The sequence below is a fragment of the Littorina saxatilis genome, linkage group LG3 (assembly GCF_037325665.1).
Source record: "Littorina saxatilis isolate snail1 linkage group LG3, US_GU_Lsax_2.0, whole genome shotgun sequence".
NCBI lineage: Eukaryota > Metazoa > Mollusca > Gastropoda > Littorinimorpha > Littorinidae > Littorina > Littorina saxatilis.
In genome coordinates, this window is record NC_090247.1 from 43,057,744 (window position 1) to 43,078,494 (window position 20,751).

Below are 20,751 nucleotides of genomic sequence, written 5' to 3' on the forward strand. Positions count from 1 at the left end.
TCAAAGACATTTATAAAAAAAATGAAAAAAACGTTCGGGGATTTCATACCCAGGAACTCTCATGTCAAATTTCATAAAGATCGGTCCAGTAGTTTAGTCTGAATCGCTCTACACACACACACACACACACGCACGCACACACATACGCACATACACCACGACCCTCGTTTCGATTCCCCCTCGATGTTAAAATATTTAGTCAAAACTTGACTAAATATAAAAAAGGAATGAAAGAAAGAAAGACAGAAAAAAAGAAAGAAAAAAAGGAAAAAAAAAGAGAAAAAGATATGACAAGGAAAGAAAGAAAGAAAAGAAGGAAAATTAACATACAGACAAATAAACACACACAGAGAAAGAAAAAAGTCTAAAATGTAAAGCCTGTGTTATTGAACAAACCGCCCACACTCCTCTTGTCACCTACCTGTTTAATTGTCTTCTCAAACCAGTCCTTGTCAGGCATCTCTGTGAATCTGTCGGCAATGACACGTGTGCACTCGTGCTTCCACAGAGACATCATGAGGCCACTGTCGGTCACAACTTCACTGGTTGTGTTCAGCATACCCTGTAGAAATCAGTCAATCAAATGAACAAACAGAAAATCTAATGAGCGAACAGTAATGACTGAATTGATGATCATATGATTATCAGATTTCTTCTTCTTCTTCTGCGTTCGTGGGCTGAAACTCCCACATACACTCAGGTTTTTTGCACAAGTGGAATTTTACATGTATGACCGTTTTTTACCCCGCCATTTAGGCAGCCATACGCCGTTTTCGGAGGAAGCATGCTGGGTATTTTCGTGTTTCTATAACCCACCGAACTCTGACATGGATTACAGGATCTTTTTCGTGCGCACTTGGTCTTGTGCTTGCGTGTACACACGGGGGTGTTCGGACACCGAGGAGAGTCTGCACACAAAGTTGACTCTTGAGAAATAAATCTCTCGCCGAACGTGGGGACGAACTCACGCTGACAGCGGCCAACTGGATACAAATCCAGCGCGCTACCGACTGAGCTACATCCCCGCCCTAAACAGATTTCTAAACAGCACTCTGCCTCATTTGTTTAAGATTCGTTCACACGTGTGTACAGTATTTTGGGGTCTTTTTATTTATCACTCTCATGTGAATACAGTATTTTGGGGTCTTTTTATTTATCACTCTCATGTGAATACAGTATTTTGGGGTCTTTTTATTTATCACTCTCATGTGAATACAGTATTTTGGGGTCTTTTTATTTATCACTCTCATGTGAATACAGTATTTTGGGGTCTTTTTATTTATCACTCTCATGTGCAGTCACCAAAGAAAGACTGTTTGTGCAAACCGCATGTCACTCAGACCTGCCAGATCCTGCAGAAACCACGCAAGTCGTTATTTTTTGTTTCTTCTTTGTCTTTCACATGTGAATACAGTATTTTGGGGTCTTTTTGTTTATCGCTCTCATGCGCAGTCAGTAAGACTTTTGTTTGTACAAATGGCATGACACTGACCTGCCAGATCCTGGAGAGATCACGCAAGTTGAAGACGTAGTGGAACTTGGCGGGGGTGGGCAGCATCTTGATCTTGACCTTCTGCCACAGGTGTCGTGTGGCCAGCACAAGGTTCTGTATCAGCTCCGTCACCTCTTCTTTGAACCCACGTTCCTATAGAAACACAGGTGTAAAGAAGAGGGCATGATCAGTGTGTGTTGACAGTGTTGTCTGCTTTAACAAAACGCTGATCACTTTCAATGTGGTAAAGTCCAGAGAGAAAAAAAAATCTGTGGTTTTTGTATATAGGCTTTTTTCTTCTTTTTTATGTAGGTAGGCTTTCATTTATAGTTGAACCTCCCCTTGCGACCACCTCTTGAAAGTGACCACCTGCCCGCAACGACCATACTTGTTTGTTTGTTTGTTGGCTTAACGCCCAGCCGACCACGAAGGGCCATATCAGGGCGGTGCTGCTTTGACATATAACGTGCGCCACACACAAGACAGAAGTCGCAGCACAGGCTTCAAGTCTCACCCAGTCACATTATTCTGACACCGGACCAACCAGTCCTAGCACTAACCCCATAATGCCAGACGCCAGGCGGAGCAGCCACTAGATTGCCAATTTTAAAGTCTTAGGTATGACCCCGCCGGGGTTCGAACCCACGACCTCCCGATCACGGGGCGGACGCCTTACCACTAAGGCCAACCGTGCCGGTCCACTGGTCCAAGGTTTCTGGAGTCAATCTTTTAGTTTCAGGCTGACAGATAGAATAACTGTTTTGATAGCGCTTTCAGTGACCCGTTTTATTTTTACCTGGATGAACCAGCCCTGTCCGATGGTGCGGAAGACCTTGTCGATGGAGCTGTTGGACGGCAGCGTGCAGTTGAAGATGTTGAACTGCCGCTTGAGGCGCTGAGGGATGTCGTTACGACCTCCGCCGGGGTGAATCATGGCAGAGATGACGGAGATGTCCACCAGGCTGGTGAACTCTCCGGGCTTCTCCAGGTTGTAGAAGCCTTTGTTCTCCATCATCTGACGGGTGATCTCATTGGTCACCTAAAGGAGAAATGCTTGCGAGTAAGTTGGTGGAGTTTATTACTGGATGCAACAATGTTGAAGAAGGGAAACTTTTTCATGTTGATAGAAGTGTCTAATGCTTCCACTAACTGAAAAAAGAAGATAAAGACAAGTCTGTCAAACTACCGTTGCACCAAATACCATGCAACTCTGACTTTTTTTTAATGTTGAAATTGTTTCCACACTCACACACAAAAGAAGCCCATTCTTGTTTAAACTAAATGGAAAATTTCTTAGTAAATTTTCATTTGATTAATATACTTACCCGAATCACATAAAGCATTGTCACAGACTCATATGCTAGGTACTGAAAACGCTAACCCATCAAAACCCTTTTAAGGGAAGCAACCCACTCTAAAAAAAGGCTGAACTAGCCATGGCCATGGGCCCCGGGAGTTACCTCCCCTATGGCTACTTCCCATCAGCCCCCACACACCCTATCATACGGCTTTAAAGAAACTTAAAACCATAAGCGGGGCAGGCGGGAGGGAATTCACTATGTGATTCGGGTAAGTATATTAATCAAATGAAAATTTACTAAGAAATTTTCCATTAAATTACATATTCTTACTCCGAATCACATAAAGCAGATAACATCAACATGGCGGTGGGCAAGAGAATAAACCAAACTCACCATCACATTCTATCCAGAACCTGGCCGGCTGCCACCAGGGCAGGAAGCCCGCGTGAGCCGTCCTGGCGAAGAGCAGAGACGTCCCGAAGATAATAATTAATGAAAATATCTTCGGAACGCCAATACGCAGTAGACAAAACCTCGTCCAGACGTTTGGAGCGAAGCACCGCAAGTGACGACGCCCAAGCCCTAGTCTCATGGGCTCTCGCCGAGTCCAGGGGAAAGGCAGGCAGCGCCCCCCCCCCGTTCGTGTGACTCCAGACATAAGCTTGGCGGGGGTGGGCAGCATGCCAACGTGACCTTAGAGATGTCTTTCTCCCGAGCGGTAAGAATAGAGAGAAACAACAGCTTCTGCGTGCTAGAGCGTACCGCCTGAGTGCGGGCTAAGTACGTACGCAGGGCCCGAACCGGGCAGTTGACCAAATCAGGGTCATCCGGAGCCAACGCGTTGGTCAGAGCCTTGACTCTAACCAACGGAGAGGCCTGCCCCGGAGCCTGATTTTTAGCCAAGAAATCGGGTCGGAAGTGTAAGGACACTGAACCATCCGACTCGAACAAGATATCACCAGGCAGACCCGACAGAGCGTGGACCTCGCTACCCCGCCGGGCCGTAGCCAACAAAATCAAAAACAGAGTCTTCCGAGTAAGGTTGTGAAGACTAGCCTCTCTCAAAGGCTCAAAATCCGAAGAGCGTAGAAAGGCTAACACCAGGAACAGATCCCACTTAGGGGTGGCCAATCTGGACTTGACCTGCTTAAGAGAAGCACCCTTGATCACAGCCGCTATCACTCCCCCTACGTTGATCGAACGGCCGATCTGTTTGAGTGTAGCGGAAATCGCAGAGCGCCGGACCCTCAAGGAGGAAACAGAGGCGCCCTGTGAGAAGAGAAAGGAGAGATGGTTGGCGACCTGCATAGAGCGGGGCGCAACCGCACTAATCCCCTTAGCAGCACACCAGGTGGACCAGGACTTCCAGTGAGAGGCATAGACGGACGCAGTGGAAGCCCTATGAGAACGGCCCACCAGGTCTAGCGTCAGAGAAGACGCCCCAGAGCGCCTCAGTGAGTCCCGAACAACCTCCACACGTGAAGCTTCAGAAAACTGGGCTCCTCGTGTGGAACGCCTGTTCGGGGCTGCACGAGTTCCCCTCTCCCGAGGGAGAGAGGAATGGGAGGCCCCTGGGCGAGCCGAAGCAGGTCTGGGAACCAGACCTGCGACGGCCAGAGAGGGGCGACCAGCAGAAGAAGAGTCGGCCCCTCCAGTTCCGCCTTTCGAATTACTCGGCTGAGTAATTGGAAAGGCGGGAAGGCGTACGCCTCCAGACCCGTCCAGGAAATGTCCAGAGCGTTCACCCGCCAAGCCTGGGGATCCGGGAATGGCGAGACGAACACCGGAAGCCTCTTCGAGAACCTGGTGGCAAACAGATCCACGAGAGGCTTTTGGACCTGGGCCCAAAGGCGCAGCAGTGCCCCGTGAGTGATGGTCCACTCTGACTGAAGCACCCTGTCGGACCGGCTGAGAGCGTCCGCCAGAGTGTTCAGCCTCCCTGGAAGGAACCTGGCCGAGATTATGATGTGGTGCCGAGCACACCACTTCAGAATCTCGCAGGCCCTGTCCGAGAGAGACGGGGACCGCGAGCCTCCCTGCTTGTTGAGATAAGCGGCCACAGTCGTGTTGTCTGTAAACAGACGAACATGCTTGGCCTGCAGGGAGGGCAGAAACTCGACTAGAGCTAGGGCTACTGCTTCTAGCTCCAGCAAGTTGATATGCCACTGGCTCTGTTCTGCCGACCACAGACCTGACACCGTGTGTAGGTCCGTGTGCGCTCCCCACCCCCGTAGGGAAGCATCCGTGAAGAGATCCAGATCTGGGGGTGGCAAAGCAATCGGCACTCCTTGGCAGACCCACTCCGTGTCCAGCCACGGAAGGGTTGCGGACTGGAACCATCCCTGAAGAGGAACGAGGGCGTTCCAGTCCACCCGAGCTGAGTCCACAAACGGCTTCAGAGCTGCCTGGAAAGGCCGTTTGTGGACCCTGCCCAGGGGAACCAACAGAGCCATAGACTCCATCTGCCCCAAGATGGAGGCCAGAGACCTGAGGGAAGCCTGCAGGAGAGGCAAAGTGGAGCTGATCTGGGCCTGGAGCTTGTCCACCCTGCTCTGGGAAGGGCGGACAGTCCAAGCCACTGTGTCGAAAGACATCCCCAGATAAGTGAATGTCCGAGACGGGATCAACTCCGACTTTGATCGGTTGATCGAGAACCCCAGCAGGGAGGCCTCTCGAAGAACCGATTGGGTATGCTGCGCACAACCTATCTGGGACTGGTTCAGGATGAGCCAATCGTCCAGATAAGCCCGCAGTCTGATACCCTGCGACCTCACCAGTGCGCACAACTGTCTCACCACCATGGTAAAAATCCACGGTGCGAGAGACAGTCCGAAGGGGAGTGCGCGGAACTGGTAGACCTGATCGCCCCACCGGAAACGAAGCCATTTCCGGTCGGACGGATGCATAAGAATGTGAAAATATGCATCCGTCAGGTCTATAGAGGTCGCCCAATCTCCTGGGCGGAGAGAGTCCCTGACCGTGGCTGGCGTCTCCATCTTGAACTTGATCTCTCTCAAGAACGTGTTGAGAAGAGACAAGTCCAGGACGGGACGCCAGGCCCCTGAAGCCTTGGGAACGGCGAAAAGACGCCCGTAAAATCCCAGAGAGCTTTGGTCTAGGACCCTCTCTACCGCGCCCTTCTGCACCAGGGAGACAATTTCCGTCTGAAGGACGGACCTTGCTTCCTGCGAGGAGGGGGGTTTGAAGGGCGGCGGCCGCCGGGAAAGAGGTGCCTTCTCTTCCCGCCATAGCAGACGGAATCCCGATCTCACCACTCCCACTATCCATTGGCTGTCTACGGAGACCATCCAATTGGAGAGTGCCCGGGAGGGGCCTCCCGCCATCACTGGTGTGGAGGGCGGAAGGGGGGTGAGACCGGGAGCACTTCATTGGGGGTGAGGCTTGCTACCAGAGCCGCCACGCCCCCTTCCCGACGCAGTCCGTTTCTTACCACCTCGAGACGACTGCTGTGCAGGTCTCTTGGTCCCAGACTTGGGTTGAGACGACGACTGAGCCTTCACTTGCTGTGAAGGCTTAGCCTGCCTCATGCCCTGTAGAGCAAAGTCACAGAACTGTGTGTCCTTGAGTGACTGGATCTCTTTCTGCCGAGCGTCTACCGCCATATGGCCGAACAGAGACCCCTCCACAACCGGGGATACCCGAAGGGCATCCCGGGTAGCCTGGTCCCTGAAGTGAGAATGGTCCAGAAACAGGTCCCTCCTGCTCATCACCGCATGTGCATATTGCAAGGAGGAAAGCCGCGTCTGTTCCTCGTTTACCTTCGCGAGAGCAGCGAGAAGGACAGACACGTCGTCCGCGTTCTGCTCCTCGCTAAGGGTAAACGGAACGAGAGAATCGGTCAGAGACCGAGACAGAGCGCGAACCAGAGTGTCGGAGATAGACGCAAGCTCCAAAAGCTGGCGTGCGATCTCCTCCAAACTGACTAGCGTCGACTCTTTTACTGACAAAACAGAATCGTTCTTGACCTGTTTTGACAAAAGAGGCAGCAGATCCCTAGTCAACGGTAACGAAGACCGGGGAAGCGAAAAAGACGCTATCAGGTTCCGGTTGTTCGAAGGCAGAACCAACTTCTGATGACCGGAAGTGCCACCGGAAGAAGATTGAGCCCCCGAAGCAACCCAAGCCTGTGCCTGCTCCGGAACTGGTCCGTACGGTACCAGAAGCGGGACAGGCACGGGAGGCAAACCACCACTCTGGCGCGAAGACTTCGCAAGCACCTGAGAAAGGTGGTAGGCCACTGCCGGTGACTCCACAAACCGGAAGGAGGAAGAGTCCTCCCCCCCGGGAAGGAAGTCGGACCACGCTGAGGGAGGAACGGAAGTCGAAACTCCGGCCGCCGAAGCCCCCTCAGGAAAGTAGCGGGATGTAACTTCCGCCGCGGCACTCAGAACCGTCCGAAGCCGAGACGGAAAGCCCGTACGCGGATCCTCACTTGCCAGAGACTGAACCTCAGACTGGTCAAACTGAGGATCGTAATCATCCACCGCCGAAGCCGAAACGTCCGCGACCTGTCCGGAGACCGGAAAGTCGTGACGCCGAAATTGTTCTCGGCTCACCCCACTGCCAGCAGGCAAAGGGAAAGCCGAAAACGAATCGGAAACGACCGGAAGTGGGTGAGCGGAAGTCGCCGTCACGTCCTGGGACAAAGACGACCGCCCCAGCTGTTGCACAGCATGTGCCGCCGCTGAACGCTGTTGTTCCCTCTCCGGGATCCAAGCAGATGAACTCGGAAGAGGGACAGCATATCCGGCCGAAACCGGAGCAGGCTGTGGCCGGGGGCCATAAGGCCCTGAGGCCAGCCTGTAATCCATACCCTCACAACCGGCTGAGCGGGAAGTGAGGACAGGAAGTGTACTTCCGGCCGAAGCCGGAAATGCGGCGACCGAAAACGGAAGCTGCTGCTGAGAGTCACGATCCCAGACAAGCTGGCGGGGACGGACATCAGCGTACTGGCTACCAACGTCCAAGCCGAAACGGGAGGACGAGTCACCAGGAGAATGCAGAGTGCCACTCTGCCCCATTGACTTGTCTCCCAGCAGGGAGTGTCCCGACGCCTGGCGAGGGCTGTGGGACCAAGTCGACTTACTTGGATGTCCGCTGACAGAAGTGGTAAAGGCAGAGGCAGGAAGTTGCACCCCCGAACCGGAAGCCACCAGAGAAGAGAGGGACTGTACCCCCCCCACGGAAGGAGGCACAGCAGCAACACCGGAAGCCGACGAACGCTGCATTTCCTGTTGCACCAAAGACCGGATCTCTGGCACTAATGACTTAATCAAAGAGGACACAAGTGCCCCCTGTTCCGGCGCCGACAAAGGAGAAGGAGCCGAAACAACAGAAGAAGAAGGACGAGCCTCCGTAGCCTCCCTCGGAGGTGAAATAGTAACCGAAAGTACAGTATTGCGTTCCGCATCCGTAACCAGTACGACTGGCCTAGAGGAAGACGACTTGGGCTTAATTTTGCCCTTCACGTCGCCCTTGCCCTTACTCTTACGCCCGTCAGAGTCAGCCATAATGACTTGACACAAAAGCACACGCGTAAGACGGAAAGAAAATAAAACTGCAAACAACGTAAGTAGCAAACACGGACTGAAAATTCCGTAAACAGAACGAACGTTAGCAACAAGAAAACCAAGCTTGCAGAACAAATAACAGAAGCAAGCGCCGGTTACATGCCAAACAATGAAAACGACAGCAAGCTGGCGAAATGCAAATGGCGGCAACACCAACAGTAACTGATAACTACGTCCTAGGGACGAAATATCAGCAACAAACAACAAGGAAAGTTGAAACAAACGAGAACGAGCTCACCAAGACTGGCGCCCGCACGGGAGAACGACAGGTCAACGCGGCTGGCAGGCAAAAAGCTCACACAGTCAGCCGCAGTCTAGCGAAAATTCAGAGCACCCTCACACCACGCTGCTGAAAAGACGTATGATAGGGTGTGTGGGGGCTGATGGGAAGTAGCCATAGGGGAGGTAACTCCCGGGGCCCATGGCCATGGCTAGTTCAGCCTTTTTTTAGAGTGGGTTGCTTCCCTTAAAAGGGTTTTGATGGGTTAGCGTTTTCAGTACCTAGCATATGAGTCTGTGACAATGCTTTATGTGATTCGGAGTAAGAATATGTAATTTAATCCAGTTTTACAGGTGTAAACTATCCTTGACAAAACACAGCAGTGTGCCTCCCCTTTGAACAAAGTCAAACCTGATGGAAAAGTTACTCTTCACTTCTCCACAACAACAAAGAAGGGAGTGATATTAAAGACCAAGGTTGGGAACAAACTTGAACAGAAGCAAAGCCGTTTTCTCCATACCTGATCTCCCCACTCGTTGATGATTGGCATGTTGATGTCGTCAATGAAGACTGTCATCTTCTTGCCAGCAGGGGGACCGTAGGTGGTGCCCATCCTCTTGTCAACGTAGCTCTCAATTGTCCTCTGGAAATATATGCCAAGCGAGGTTGAAAAACTAAGAAGGTACTACAGTGGTACCCCCCTTTTAAGAACCCGAAATCTAAGACCTCCCTTACCACATACCCAGGGTTACGCCTGAAAGAAAAAGACAATGGGACATTTGTCCCCCTCAACCAAATTCTGATGGGACATTACATAGTCGAAGGCATAAAGTGCAAAGCAGGCTAGGATACTAGTGAATTACATTTTAAAAGTCAATCACAGTGTGTTTCACAAACTCGCAAGTTGCTCGGCTTGGCACGCGTTTTTGCTTAGGTCTCTCCGAACACTGTACTCCAGTGAAAAGTGTGCATGGTGTGGCGCAGTGGTACGTAATCTCAGTGCGCCCTTTGATGCACTGAAGGGAATTCCAATGGGACATTTTGAGAGTAAATGACACCCTGCGAAACAACACTCAACCAGTCACACACACACACACACACACAACACACACACACACAACACACACACACACAACACACACACACACACACAACACACACACACACACACACACACACAACACACACACACACACAACACACACACACACAACACACACACACAACACACACACACAAACAAACACACAACACAGCTGGTTCTTTTACCTGGAACATGGTGGGCGTGGAAGCACTGGAGAAGTTGAAGCTCTTGAAGAGGTGAGACTCTGGGTCGCACTTTCCGCAGTAGCCCTGCACTATCACAGTCTTGGCCGTACCCTGACAACACACCACATGCATTTTAGCATCTGCGCCATCAACAGGCAAGAAGGGTAAAAACCCTCCCGACAAGAAACAAAATGTAGCAATTTTAATGATCATGCAATAGTCTCTCCTGGCAGCTGGAGCACATGGCTGAAAAAATAAAGTGGATGCAGGAGCAGATTCAAAAATAAAAATCTCAAATACATATATATTATTTTTCTCTCTCAGGCCAACATTTGTTTTTCTCCTGGTAGACTAAGACAGTCTCTTATCTAAAAAAAATCCCTGATCCAAGGAGAATCCAACCTGTTTTTTACTGAAACTCAGGTCTCTCAGTTATTTTGGCAAGACAATGCGGTCATACCTGTTCACCAATCAGCAGGACAGCCTTGCCTTGCTTGGCGATGGTCTCGATGAGGAAGTCAGTCCTGACGTTGTCCACGTTGGGAACGAGGATGGACGTGTACTCTGGCGTGCTGTCTGGTGGGTACTGGTACTCCGGAACCTTTAAGAGTAAGGTGAAACTTATTTCAATTGTGAATACAAATGATAAACTTTAAATACAGCGTTGTTGTAATTCTATAACAAATCCTCAGTACAATGTTGGGTTGAAGTTTCTTTATAGGGATCAGAATCTGATTAAACTGTTTGAAGCCAGCATTTTTCTTTCAACCCAGGGTATGGTGCACACATCTGAAAACAAATACACACACACACACAAATACGCGCACTCATGCACACACACACACACACACAAATACGCGCACTCATGCACACACACACACACACACACACACACACACACACACACACACACTCACTCAGACACACATACATTTGTGTCTGCAAAAGCATGAACACACACACACACATACAACACACGCACAAACACAAACACCTTATGACATCAACAACAACACAACAGAGCAAACAAACAAAAAAGAAACAAGGGAAGAGTAAGGAGAACAACACCTACCCTGGATGCCCAGTGTTCCCATTCACCATTTTCGCCAACCACATATTCAAAGATGGTATCCTCTCCCTCTGTTTCTGGCAGAGGCAGGCTACAGTTTGAGACAAGGAACTCCTCCATCTGAAACATAACAATTCTCATGAGAAATCCAAAACAGACTACTGACATTCCCGAAACCAAGAGTGCCTGCAAAAGCTTTGTATTTTAATGTATTCAAAATTCCATTTATCATCCAATACTTTTTATTTCAATGTGAAATCAAGACCACAAAGTACCTCTAACCGTGTTTGCTGTGATTATCTTTCATTGCTGTATTAAACAAGCAAAACTGTCCATGTGGATGGTTTTTACAAAGCAATGTCACAATCAGAAACCGATTATAAAGGCCAAAAGATAACCAAGCCATCATGCTTCTGTATATTGCCAAAGCACAAAGCAGTGTGAAAATCAGAAAAAAAAGATCATAAAAGCCAACAGATAATTGTGCAATCATGCTTCTGTATTTGAACCACACATGAAGGCATACACAAATGCACGCACACACACACAAATACACATTAAACACACTTACATAAACCCTTGACGCAGAAGTAAAAACAGCTGAATGTTGTTGTTTTTTTCCTCTATCTCTCACAAAACCCACCCATTCCCCATATCTTTCTTTTCTTCGTTTGTTCATGTTATTTTGTTTATTGATGGTTTTATTCAACAGAAGTTGAACTGTGGACTGGGTGGCCGAGTGGTAACGCACTTGCGCTCGGAAGCGAGAGGTTGCGAGTTCGACCCTGGGTCAGGGCGTTAGCAATTTTCTCCCCCCTTTCCTAACCTAGGTGGTGGGTTCAAGTGCTAGTCTTTCGGATGAGACGAAAAACCGAGGTCCCTTCGTGTACACTACATTGGGGTGTGCACGTTAAAGATCCCACAATTGACAAAAGGGTCTTTCCTGGCAAAATTGTATAGGCATAGGTCAAAATGTCCACCAAAATACCTGTGTGACTTGGAATAATAGGCCGTGAAAAGTAGGATATGCGCCGAAATGGCTGCAATCTGCTGGCCGATGTGAATGCGTGATGTATTGTGTAAAACAAATTCCATCTCACACGGCATAAATAAATCCCTGCATAAAAAAAATATAAAAAATGAAAATATAAAAAAAATCCCTGCGCTTAGAACTGTACCCACGGAATACGCGCGATATAAGCCTCATATTGATTGACTGATTGATTGAAGTTGCTGGATGGAAAATTAATGGATGCATACGTACTCATTCCACTTATTTACTTAAATATATAATCTCAAGTATTCAGCAATAGAAATCCAAACCCAGTAACACTACCCACACTTTTCTTCTTGTCGATCACACGTCTATATTGTCAGCCCGGACAGTGAAACAAATGTCTTCTCCAGGTCACTACACACACAAAAAGCATGACTACAACTGACCTTCTTCCTGTCGGCCAACTCCAGCAGAGAGCCGACGGACCACATGATGGCGAAGACGATAAGACGACGCAGATGCTCGGGGCCGATTTCCTTGTTGTCGTCGGACTTGGGGATCAGACCCTCCAGCAAGTCAATGGCTTGACGGATGTAGTTGCACTCCAGCACCTGAATAACAAATGTGCACATACATTTATTCTTCCACTTCAGTTGTATTTCAGTGGAACCCCCTTTTAAGACCCCCCAATTTCAGACTTCCTCCTTTTTAAGACCCTCCTTTCTCAGATGTTCTGTTCACAAACTCTGTAATTTACCCCTATTTCAAGACTCCCTCCTTTTTAAGACATAATTTTCTCAGATTTTTGGAGGTCTTAAAGGGTATAAGGATAAGGAAAAAGATAAGATCATATAGTCCTGTGAGGTTATCCTCATGGCATTTCATTGGGGTTTTTTCTCCCTGGAGGAAAATCGAGCCGCCATATAGTACAGCACTACCCATTCTTTTTTTTCTTAGGGTAGCGCCGTACTGTATTCTATATATATTCTCCTTTCTTATCACGAGCATGTTAAAAGATTAAGCTGTTAAATGTTAAGGGGCCAGCTGCACAGATATGCTTGGCAAACTTAGCTAGGTGAATGTTAAATTGGTAGCTCTGAGCCAAAGATACACTGGTCCAACTTCCTCAACAGCCACGTAACTGACGCATAAAGAAACATCCGAGCAATGGGGACAAGGCTTAAGGCGGTCCTTAATTGAGTCTGAAGTCGACTTCGCAAAGTATTTTTACCAAAAACTCAGTGCTAAAGCTTTGTGCGGCCAGCTTCGGGAAGTGAGCATCGTGAAGTCGACTTCGCCCAATTAAAGACAGGCTTTACACTAGTAAATAAAGACACAAACCTCCATCTTGGGCTCCAGGAACTGGATGACTTGGTTGTACATCTTGGGGAAGATGGCCTCAAACTCTGAGTAGATCACGTCTTTGTGCGCCGGTGAGCGAGTCAACAGCCAGCCTGCAAAACAACCAAGTGTTGAAACATTTAAACATGTTTATTCTGGAAAGATCTGATTAACAAAGGGAAGTAAGCGCTCCAACTGGAACTTCATCCATTATCTGGATCTGGATTGTAACGTTGCAGGGCCGATAAGGCACAGGGATGTCGTTAGGCGTCGGACATCGGACATATAACGATGAAAATCCCCAAATGTCCGATTCACATTGCCGCATGTCGGTCAGATGTCTTATCGTTTTAGCCTGAGCGTGGTCATTGTCCGATATGTACTCCATTCCTTCGGACAGCGCGTATTAGTTAATTTTCATTTCAAGATACAAATCTTCTAAAAGACCACTGAAGTTGCCAGTGCCGCGTGCGGATCTTTTCTTTTGTCGGGAATTCCCGAACCGTTTGCGGTATGCGCCGTTTGGGTATAACCGTCTCGGTGCAGCGCACTGATCTAAAAATAGTGGATTATTTTTAGATCAGTGCATGCTACAGGAGTACGGGAGACAACTCCAACTGACTAAATTTGTCGTCTGCTTTTGTTTTCGATACGAGACGAAGCACTGAATTATGCTGCTGAAAAAAAACCTAAAGCCTGCAAAAGATCAGCATTTGATCAAACCGATCATTTTGTTTTTCAACTTTTATCCAAATCATGCAGTTTGTAATCAAAGTAAGAGCTCTGAAGTTGTTCATGTTGGTTTCTCAGTTTTTTGTGGTTTCTTTGAAACTAAACAAATACAACATTATACGCACACTGTGTTGATGTATTTACTACTAGATGAATACCCGCTTCGCCGGGTACGGCTTTGCCGGGAAGAAGTCGAGCCGAATATCCGGCTGCGCCGGGGACCCGACTTTGTCGGGTGTACGCCGGCTTTGCCGGTGCACCGCACGAAGGAAGGGAGATAAACGCGCAAAACACTGGAGAAGAGTAGTGACCTTCTAAAAATAGTATAACGGGAATATGGATTGAGCGTTGTCGACAGTGACCTTCTAAAAATAGAAACGGGAATATGGATTGACGCCACACGAAGGAAGGGAGGTAAACGCTGAAAACACTGGAGAAGATAAGGAAGAGTTACTGGAAATGGATCCAGAGAAAAAACAAAATCGGTTCAGCGCTGCGCGCTGAGAGCACGTGTTGAAAATTCTCATCGACCAGATTGTGTCCGGGGTCTCTCTGAATAAGCCCACCAAATTTGAAGCAGATCCATCGAGAACTTTGGCCGTGCATCGCACACAGACACACAGACACTAGTCGTATATATATATAGATATTATGTGTGTGTTCTACAGCGCGCGCGCGTGGGTGTGTGTGTGTGTGTGCGTGTGTGTGTGGGCGCATGACTTTGGAACAATTCCATGGAATGTGTTATAAGCTGTTTGGCGCAAATTCATAATGTCCTATTACACTTTCTGAAAGCGGTCAAATGTCCTATTGATGCTGAAGAACTCCGGACATTTGTCCTATAGGTATGAATTTGTAGCAACATCCCTGAAGGCATATGCGCATAGTTTCCAAAATATTGTAAAGAGTAAATAAGTAAAGAACAATTCAATAGGGTTGAAAGTTCTTTTCCCTTTTTGTATGTTCAGCGCTTTGGCGTAACGTTATGTGGCCACAGTTCAACTCTTACATTAGGTAAAAGAGCATGGGATCTTCAACATGAACACTGTGCACACAAAACCCGACATGCACCCATGAGTCAACAAAAGACAAGCGGACTCAGAAAATCTGAATAATTCGTATCCTGCTCCAACTTGGGATCAAACCCAGGGACACACCAGTGAACTAACCACACAGCCTGACAGGTCATCAACTTTCGTCAGAAAGGGCCACAACCATGCTTTATACAGTGGAACCCCCTCTTAAGACCTCCAAAAATCTGAAAAAATCAGGTCTTAAAATGAATGGAGTTTTCAAATGGGGGTAAATTTACAGACATTATGAACAGAAAGTCTGAGAAAACAGGGTCTTTAACGGGAAGGTGTCTTAAACTGGGGTTTTTAAAAAAAGGGTTCCACTGTACAAAACAACAACACCAGCATACATTTTCCATTAATTGTTAGAATAAATATTTTACTATTTAATGTTTAAATAGTATGGTTTCCTTCATAGTTAATATGTAAAGCGCGGAGAGCATAGTTTACTGTGGTTCGAGCTATATATGCTGTCATTATTATATTATTATTATTATTAACACCCACACGCAGATGAACCATGGCATCAGTACCTTGCAGGATGGGGTCCCAGTCCAGGATGGAGCTGCTCATGAAGACCATGCCATTGCGAGACACCGTGGCCGGGGAGGCGTTGTCGATGTTGTGTACCTCAAAGATGATCTTGCAGTTGGGGGCCATGGGGATGCGATCGCCGTTGGCCAGGGTCAAGGTCTTGTTGTCGTCCAGCACAGAGTTGAGGTTCTCAATCCAGATGGCGTCCACTGGCCCGTCCAGCACCAGCCACACATGCTCACCCTGCCATACAGAAACACAGCTACTTGAGGCTGACTTTCAAGGGTAAACGGCACAATATGAATCAGAATATTCAACTAAATGAAACAACATGAAGATGCAGATATTAACTAACTTCTGGAATTTAATTCAGTCAGTTTCAGGATTCCTCCCTTTTTACATCCGCTTTCAACTATTTACATACCTTCTTGGTCTTGTGAGTCCTGCGCCACAGAGTGGAGAAGATGCCGTCGGTCCAGTCGTTGGTGGCCACATCCAGTCGCCCGAACATCTGGGGGGCGGTGATGGCCTTGGGGTTCATGCGCATCTCCTTGTGGGGGGTGCCGCACTCCGTCATGGCCTTCATCAGCATGTGGATGCAGCAGGTTTTGCCCGCGCCTGAGGGCCCCAGGGTCATCATGCCGTGGCGCACGTTCTGCGTCTCGTACAGCTGGATCAGCTTCAGCACCCAGGGGGCGTGCTGGATGAGGCCGCTGTCTGTGATCTGTAGGAGGGTAAGTGAAGAAAAGTGGTTAAGTTCTCTGTAGCCTTCGTTTCAAGTCCGCCCAAATTTAAGACTCCCTCCCTTATAAGACCCTGTTTTCCCAGATTTTCTGGTCATAGCCTCTGTAAATGTACACCCATTTTAAGACTCCCTCCTTTATAAGACCTGATTTTCTGGTCATAGCCACTGTAAATGTACACCCATTTTAAGACTCCCTCCTTTATAAGACCTGATTTTCTGGTCATAGCCACTGTAAATGTACACCCATTTTAAGACTCCCTCCTTTATAAGACCTGATTTTCTGGTCATAGCCTCTGTAAATGTACACCCATTTTAAGACTCCCTCCTTTATAAGACCTGATTTTCTCAGATTATTGGAGGTCTTAAAGGGGGGGTTGCACTGTAGTGTCTCTATTTTAACACCGTCTATGAATCTGAAAAACCTACATCTCAAGAGAGAAAGGGCCTCACACCTGGGGAGGGTAAGTGAAGAAGTATGTTTAAGCGCTCTGTTGCCTTGATATACAGTAGTCTCTCTGTTTACATAGCGTCTTTGAATCTGAAAAAGCTAGATCTCTAGAGAGAAAGGGCCTCACACCTGGGGAGGGTAAGTGAAGAAATGTTTTCAAGCACCCTCTTATTGTCAAAGCTCGCAATGAAACACTCGCTAGTTATTATACCCTCTTCCCGCACGCCGATTTAAATCATTGGATGTTCAGAAACTAATGATAAGCACCATTTTTCATTTCCTTTGATGAGCATCTGGTGTCGTGCCCCGGCCATGTGGCTTTTCAAGGCGGCTTCTCCCATGCTCGAAATGTTGAAGTCTTTTTTACACACGAAGCATCGCGCATGATGTTTCGATTTATCTGATGCTTCTACAAGCCAAGCTTTGTATTTTGCATTGGCAAGCCATTGACGATTGAAGACGCAGTTGCCTTTCCCCATTTTCCACGCTAAGACACAGGAAGAGATATAAAAATGCCACTGCGGTTCTCCGCGTCTGCAAACTATTAGTCATTCCGTAGTTGTTTCCCTTGCCAACTTCCGGGAAGGGAAGCAACTACGGGTGACTAGTAATAGTTAGTTCGTCTGCTTTCGTTTTCACTCGATCTTTTATTCTCCCAAAATGTGTGTACTGTATTTGACGAAAAAAAAGGGGGTTGCATTTTTTTTTAAATAAGACAAGCTGCTGACGAAATGTATAGGCAACAATTTGGAAAAATCAAGTACTTTTCAATGACTATTTAACAAAACTCTATTTTCAAGCATTTTTCAAGGCCTGGAAAAGGTTTTCCAATTTTCAAGGAGTTTTCCAGGGTTCAAGGACTCTGAACGAACCCTGTGTTTAAGCGCTCTGTTGCCTTGATATACAGTAGTCTCTCTGTTTACACACCGTCTTTGAATCTGAAAAAGCTAGATCTTTAGAGAGAAGGGGCCTCACACCTGGGGAGGGTAAGTGAAGAAGTATGTTTAAGCCCACTGTTGCCTTGATATACAGTATTCCAGTAGTCTCTCTGTTTACATACCGTCTACAAATCTGAAAAAATAGATCTCAAGAGAGAAGGGTTCTTCAACCAGCAGAAAAAGTACAGACTATCTGTACAGAAAATCTGAAAAAATAGATCTCAAGAGAGAAGGGTTCTTCAACCAGCAGAAAAAGTACAGACTATCTGTACAGAAAATCTGAAAAAGCAGGGTCCAACAGGGAAGAAAGTCTAATATCAAGGGGTTCTAAAAGGGAGGCTTTAATTTACCAACATTCTAAATCACAGTGAAAGAAAAATCCTCACCTTTTTGTCGATGGCAGCCTCTATATCTGGGTAACCAGCCTTGTCCAGCGTAAGCCCAGGGAACAAGTCGTCGATCAGCGACATAAACAGAGGCTCATCTTCGTCCACCTGTTAGGCATAATCGAAAATTTTTAATTAAATTTTGATTTAATATAATATACTTACCCAATTCTTATGAATGCATTGACTTTAGTCCCACATGCTAGATGTCGAAAAACCTCTCAAATTACCTGCCCTTAGTAGGGTGGTAACCAAGCTAAAAGCGACGCCATAGCCGTTGCTATGGCCTGACCTTGCTCGGTTACCCATAACACCCTGCGCACCACGTGAGCGCTAGCATCCGTAATGTTCATTCGAGACTATTAGTCAAACAAACCCCCAAGGACATAATCCAGCGGGGACGGATGGGAGGGTATTAACTATAAGAATTGGGTAAGTATATTATATTAAATCAAAATTTAATTAAAAATTTTCGATTTAATCACATATTCTTACTCCAATTCTTATGAATGCAGATTCCTCCTAAAGGCGGAGGGAACTTACTTATGTCCTTGCAAGCACCTGCCCTGCAGCCACCAAAGCCGGCAAAGCACTGGAGCCATCCAGTCGCGTGCAAGAGATGTCACGAAGGTAGAAGTTGATGAATACATCGTCTGACTTCCAGTAAGCTGTCTGCAAGACATCGCTTAATCGCCCTGAACGTAAGACGGCCACAGAGGACGCCCAGGCCCTGGCCTCATGTACTCGAGCTGATGTCAGAGGAAGGACTGAACGCCCCCCCCTCTCCTGAGAGAGCCACCACTCATAAGCTCGTCTAATGAGGGTCGCCACCCATCTTGTAAGGGTCAATTTCGATATGTCCCTGTCATATTTCGTGTTCAATGAAATGAACAAAAGTTTTTGGCTTTTGGCCCTAACCAACTGAGTGCGAGCCAAGTAAGACTTCAAGGCCCTAACTGGACAGTTAGCTAAGTCTGGATCGTGCGAAGCTAGGATAGTCCCAAGCGGGGGGACTCGGACCACGGGCGGGGATTGGCCTGGCTTTTGATTTTTCGCGAGAAAACCAGGCCGGAAATGAAGCGACATTGAACCATCGCGCTCAAACGCGATGTCTTCCGACAAACCCGACAAGGCATGTATCTCACTGCCTCGCCGAGCAGTAGCCAGAAGAAGCAGAAAAACCGTCTTGCGTGTTAAATCAGTCAGGCTAGCAGCCTGCAAAGGCTCAAACGCCGCAGAACGCAAATATTCTAAAACCAAAAATAAGTCCCATGCCGGGACAGAGGTCCGTCTCTGCGCTTCCTGGAGAGCGGCCCCTTTGATCACACTAGCAATCACTCCGTTAACGTTAATCAATCTGCCTATCTGTCTCAGAGTAGCAGATATAGCAGAACGTCGGACTCTCAAAGCAGAGGCCGAACTGCCCTGAGCAGACAAAAAAGAAAGATGATTTGCTACCTGTAACGAGCGCGGGGCCACGGCATTGACCCCCGTCTCCCTACACCACTTGGCCCAGGCGGCCCAATGGCAAGCATACACAGACGCAGTCGAGGACCTATGCGCCTTAAAAACCAAATCCAGCGTAGAGTCTGAAGCGCCAGATTTCCGCAGTTCCGACCTCACAGTCTCCAAACGTGTAGGCGCAGGGCCTGCGGGTCTCTGTGCGGGATGCCTGTTCTTGGCTGAACGAGCTCTCCCCGCACCAGATTTAGAGGGATCGGAACCCCTTTTGCCAGCAACAGCAGATCTGGAAACCACTGCTGGGAAGGCCACCAGGGGGCTACCAGCAGCAGGAGCTCCGGACGATCCAGCTCGGCCTTCCTCACCACTCTGCTGAGTAGAGGAAAGGGAGGATATGCGTAGGCCTGAAGGCCGCTCCACGAGATCTCCAACGCATTGCTTGCCCAAGCTTCCGTGTCCGGAAAGGGGGACACGAAAATGGGAAGTCTCTTTGAAAATCTCGTTGCAAATAGATCGATCATGGGTTTCTCCACCTGTGCCCACAGGCGTTGGAGCGCCCCGTGAGTGATCGTCCATTCGGTGTGCAACACCTGAGAGGACCTGCTGAGCGCATCCGCCAGAGCGTTGAGCTTGCCCGGCAGGAACTCTGCTGAGATCATGATCCGATGCGAGTGGCACCACACCAGAACCTCGCATGCCCTGTCTGACAGGGAAAACGACCGAGCTCCTCCCTGCTTGTTGATGTAGGCAGCGACAGTGGTATTGTCCGTGTGCAACCGGACATGTCTGCCGCCCACCAGAGGGAGAAACGCAAGCAAACCGAGGGAAACAGCCTCCAACTCCAGGCGATTGATATGCCAGAGACGCTGGGCCTGAGTCCAAAGACCGGAGGCCGCCTGGCCCCCGATGTGGGCCCCCCACCCAGCCATAGACGCATCCGTAAACAGATCTATGTCCGGAGGGGGCAGAGAGATGGGGACCCCCTGAGAGATCCAGTCTAGGTCCAGCCACCGAGCCGTCGCGTGACTGAACCATCCCTGTGTGGAGACGATTTTGTCCCAATCTTGCGAAGCCGGCTCCCAGAGAGAGCTGAGCGCAGCCTGGAAAGGCCTCTTGTACACCCTCCCTAAGGGAACCAGAGTTGCCATAGATTC

General features: G+C 48.3%; 1 protein-coding gene across 2 annotated transcripts in view; it reads right to left on the reverse strand.

The window, feature by feature from the left end:
* LOC138962432 (dynein axonemal heavy chain 5-like) overlaps positions 1-20,751 on the reverse strand; it is a gene marked incomplete at its 5' end in the record, with an annotated part of 134,548 nt that overhangs the window by 36,569 nt on the left and 77,228 nt on the right. For both annotated transcript variants that reach the window (XM_070334240.1, XM_070334239.1), the window contains 12 exon segments: positions 422-562; positions 1,493-1,645; positions 2,289-2,531; positions 9,125-9,247; positions 9,874-9,984; positions 10,334-10,474; positions 10,946-11,062; positions 12,386-12,550; positions 13,281-13,393; positions 15,619-15,862; positions 16,044-16,343; positions 18,137-18,244. In XM_070334240.1, coding sequence (XP_070190341.1) covers positions 422-562; positions 1,493-1,645; positions 2,289-2,531; positions 9,125-9,247; positions 9,874-9,984; positions 10,334-10,474; positions 10,946-11,062; positions 12,386-12,550; positions 13,281-13,393; positions 15,619-15,862; positions 16,044-16,343; positions 18,137-18,244 — 1,959 coding nt within the window.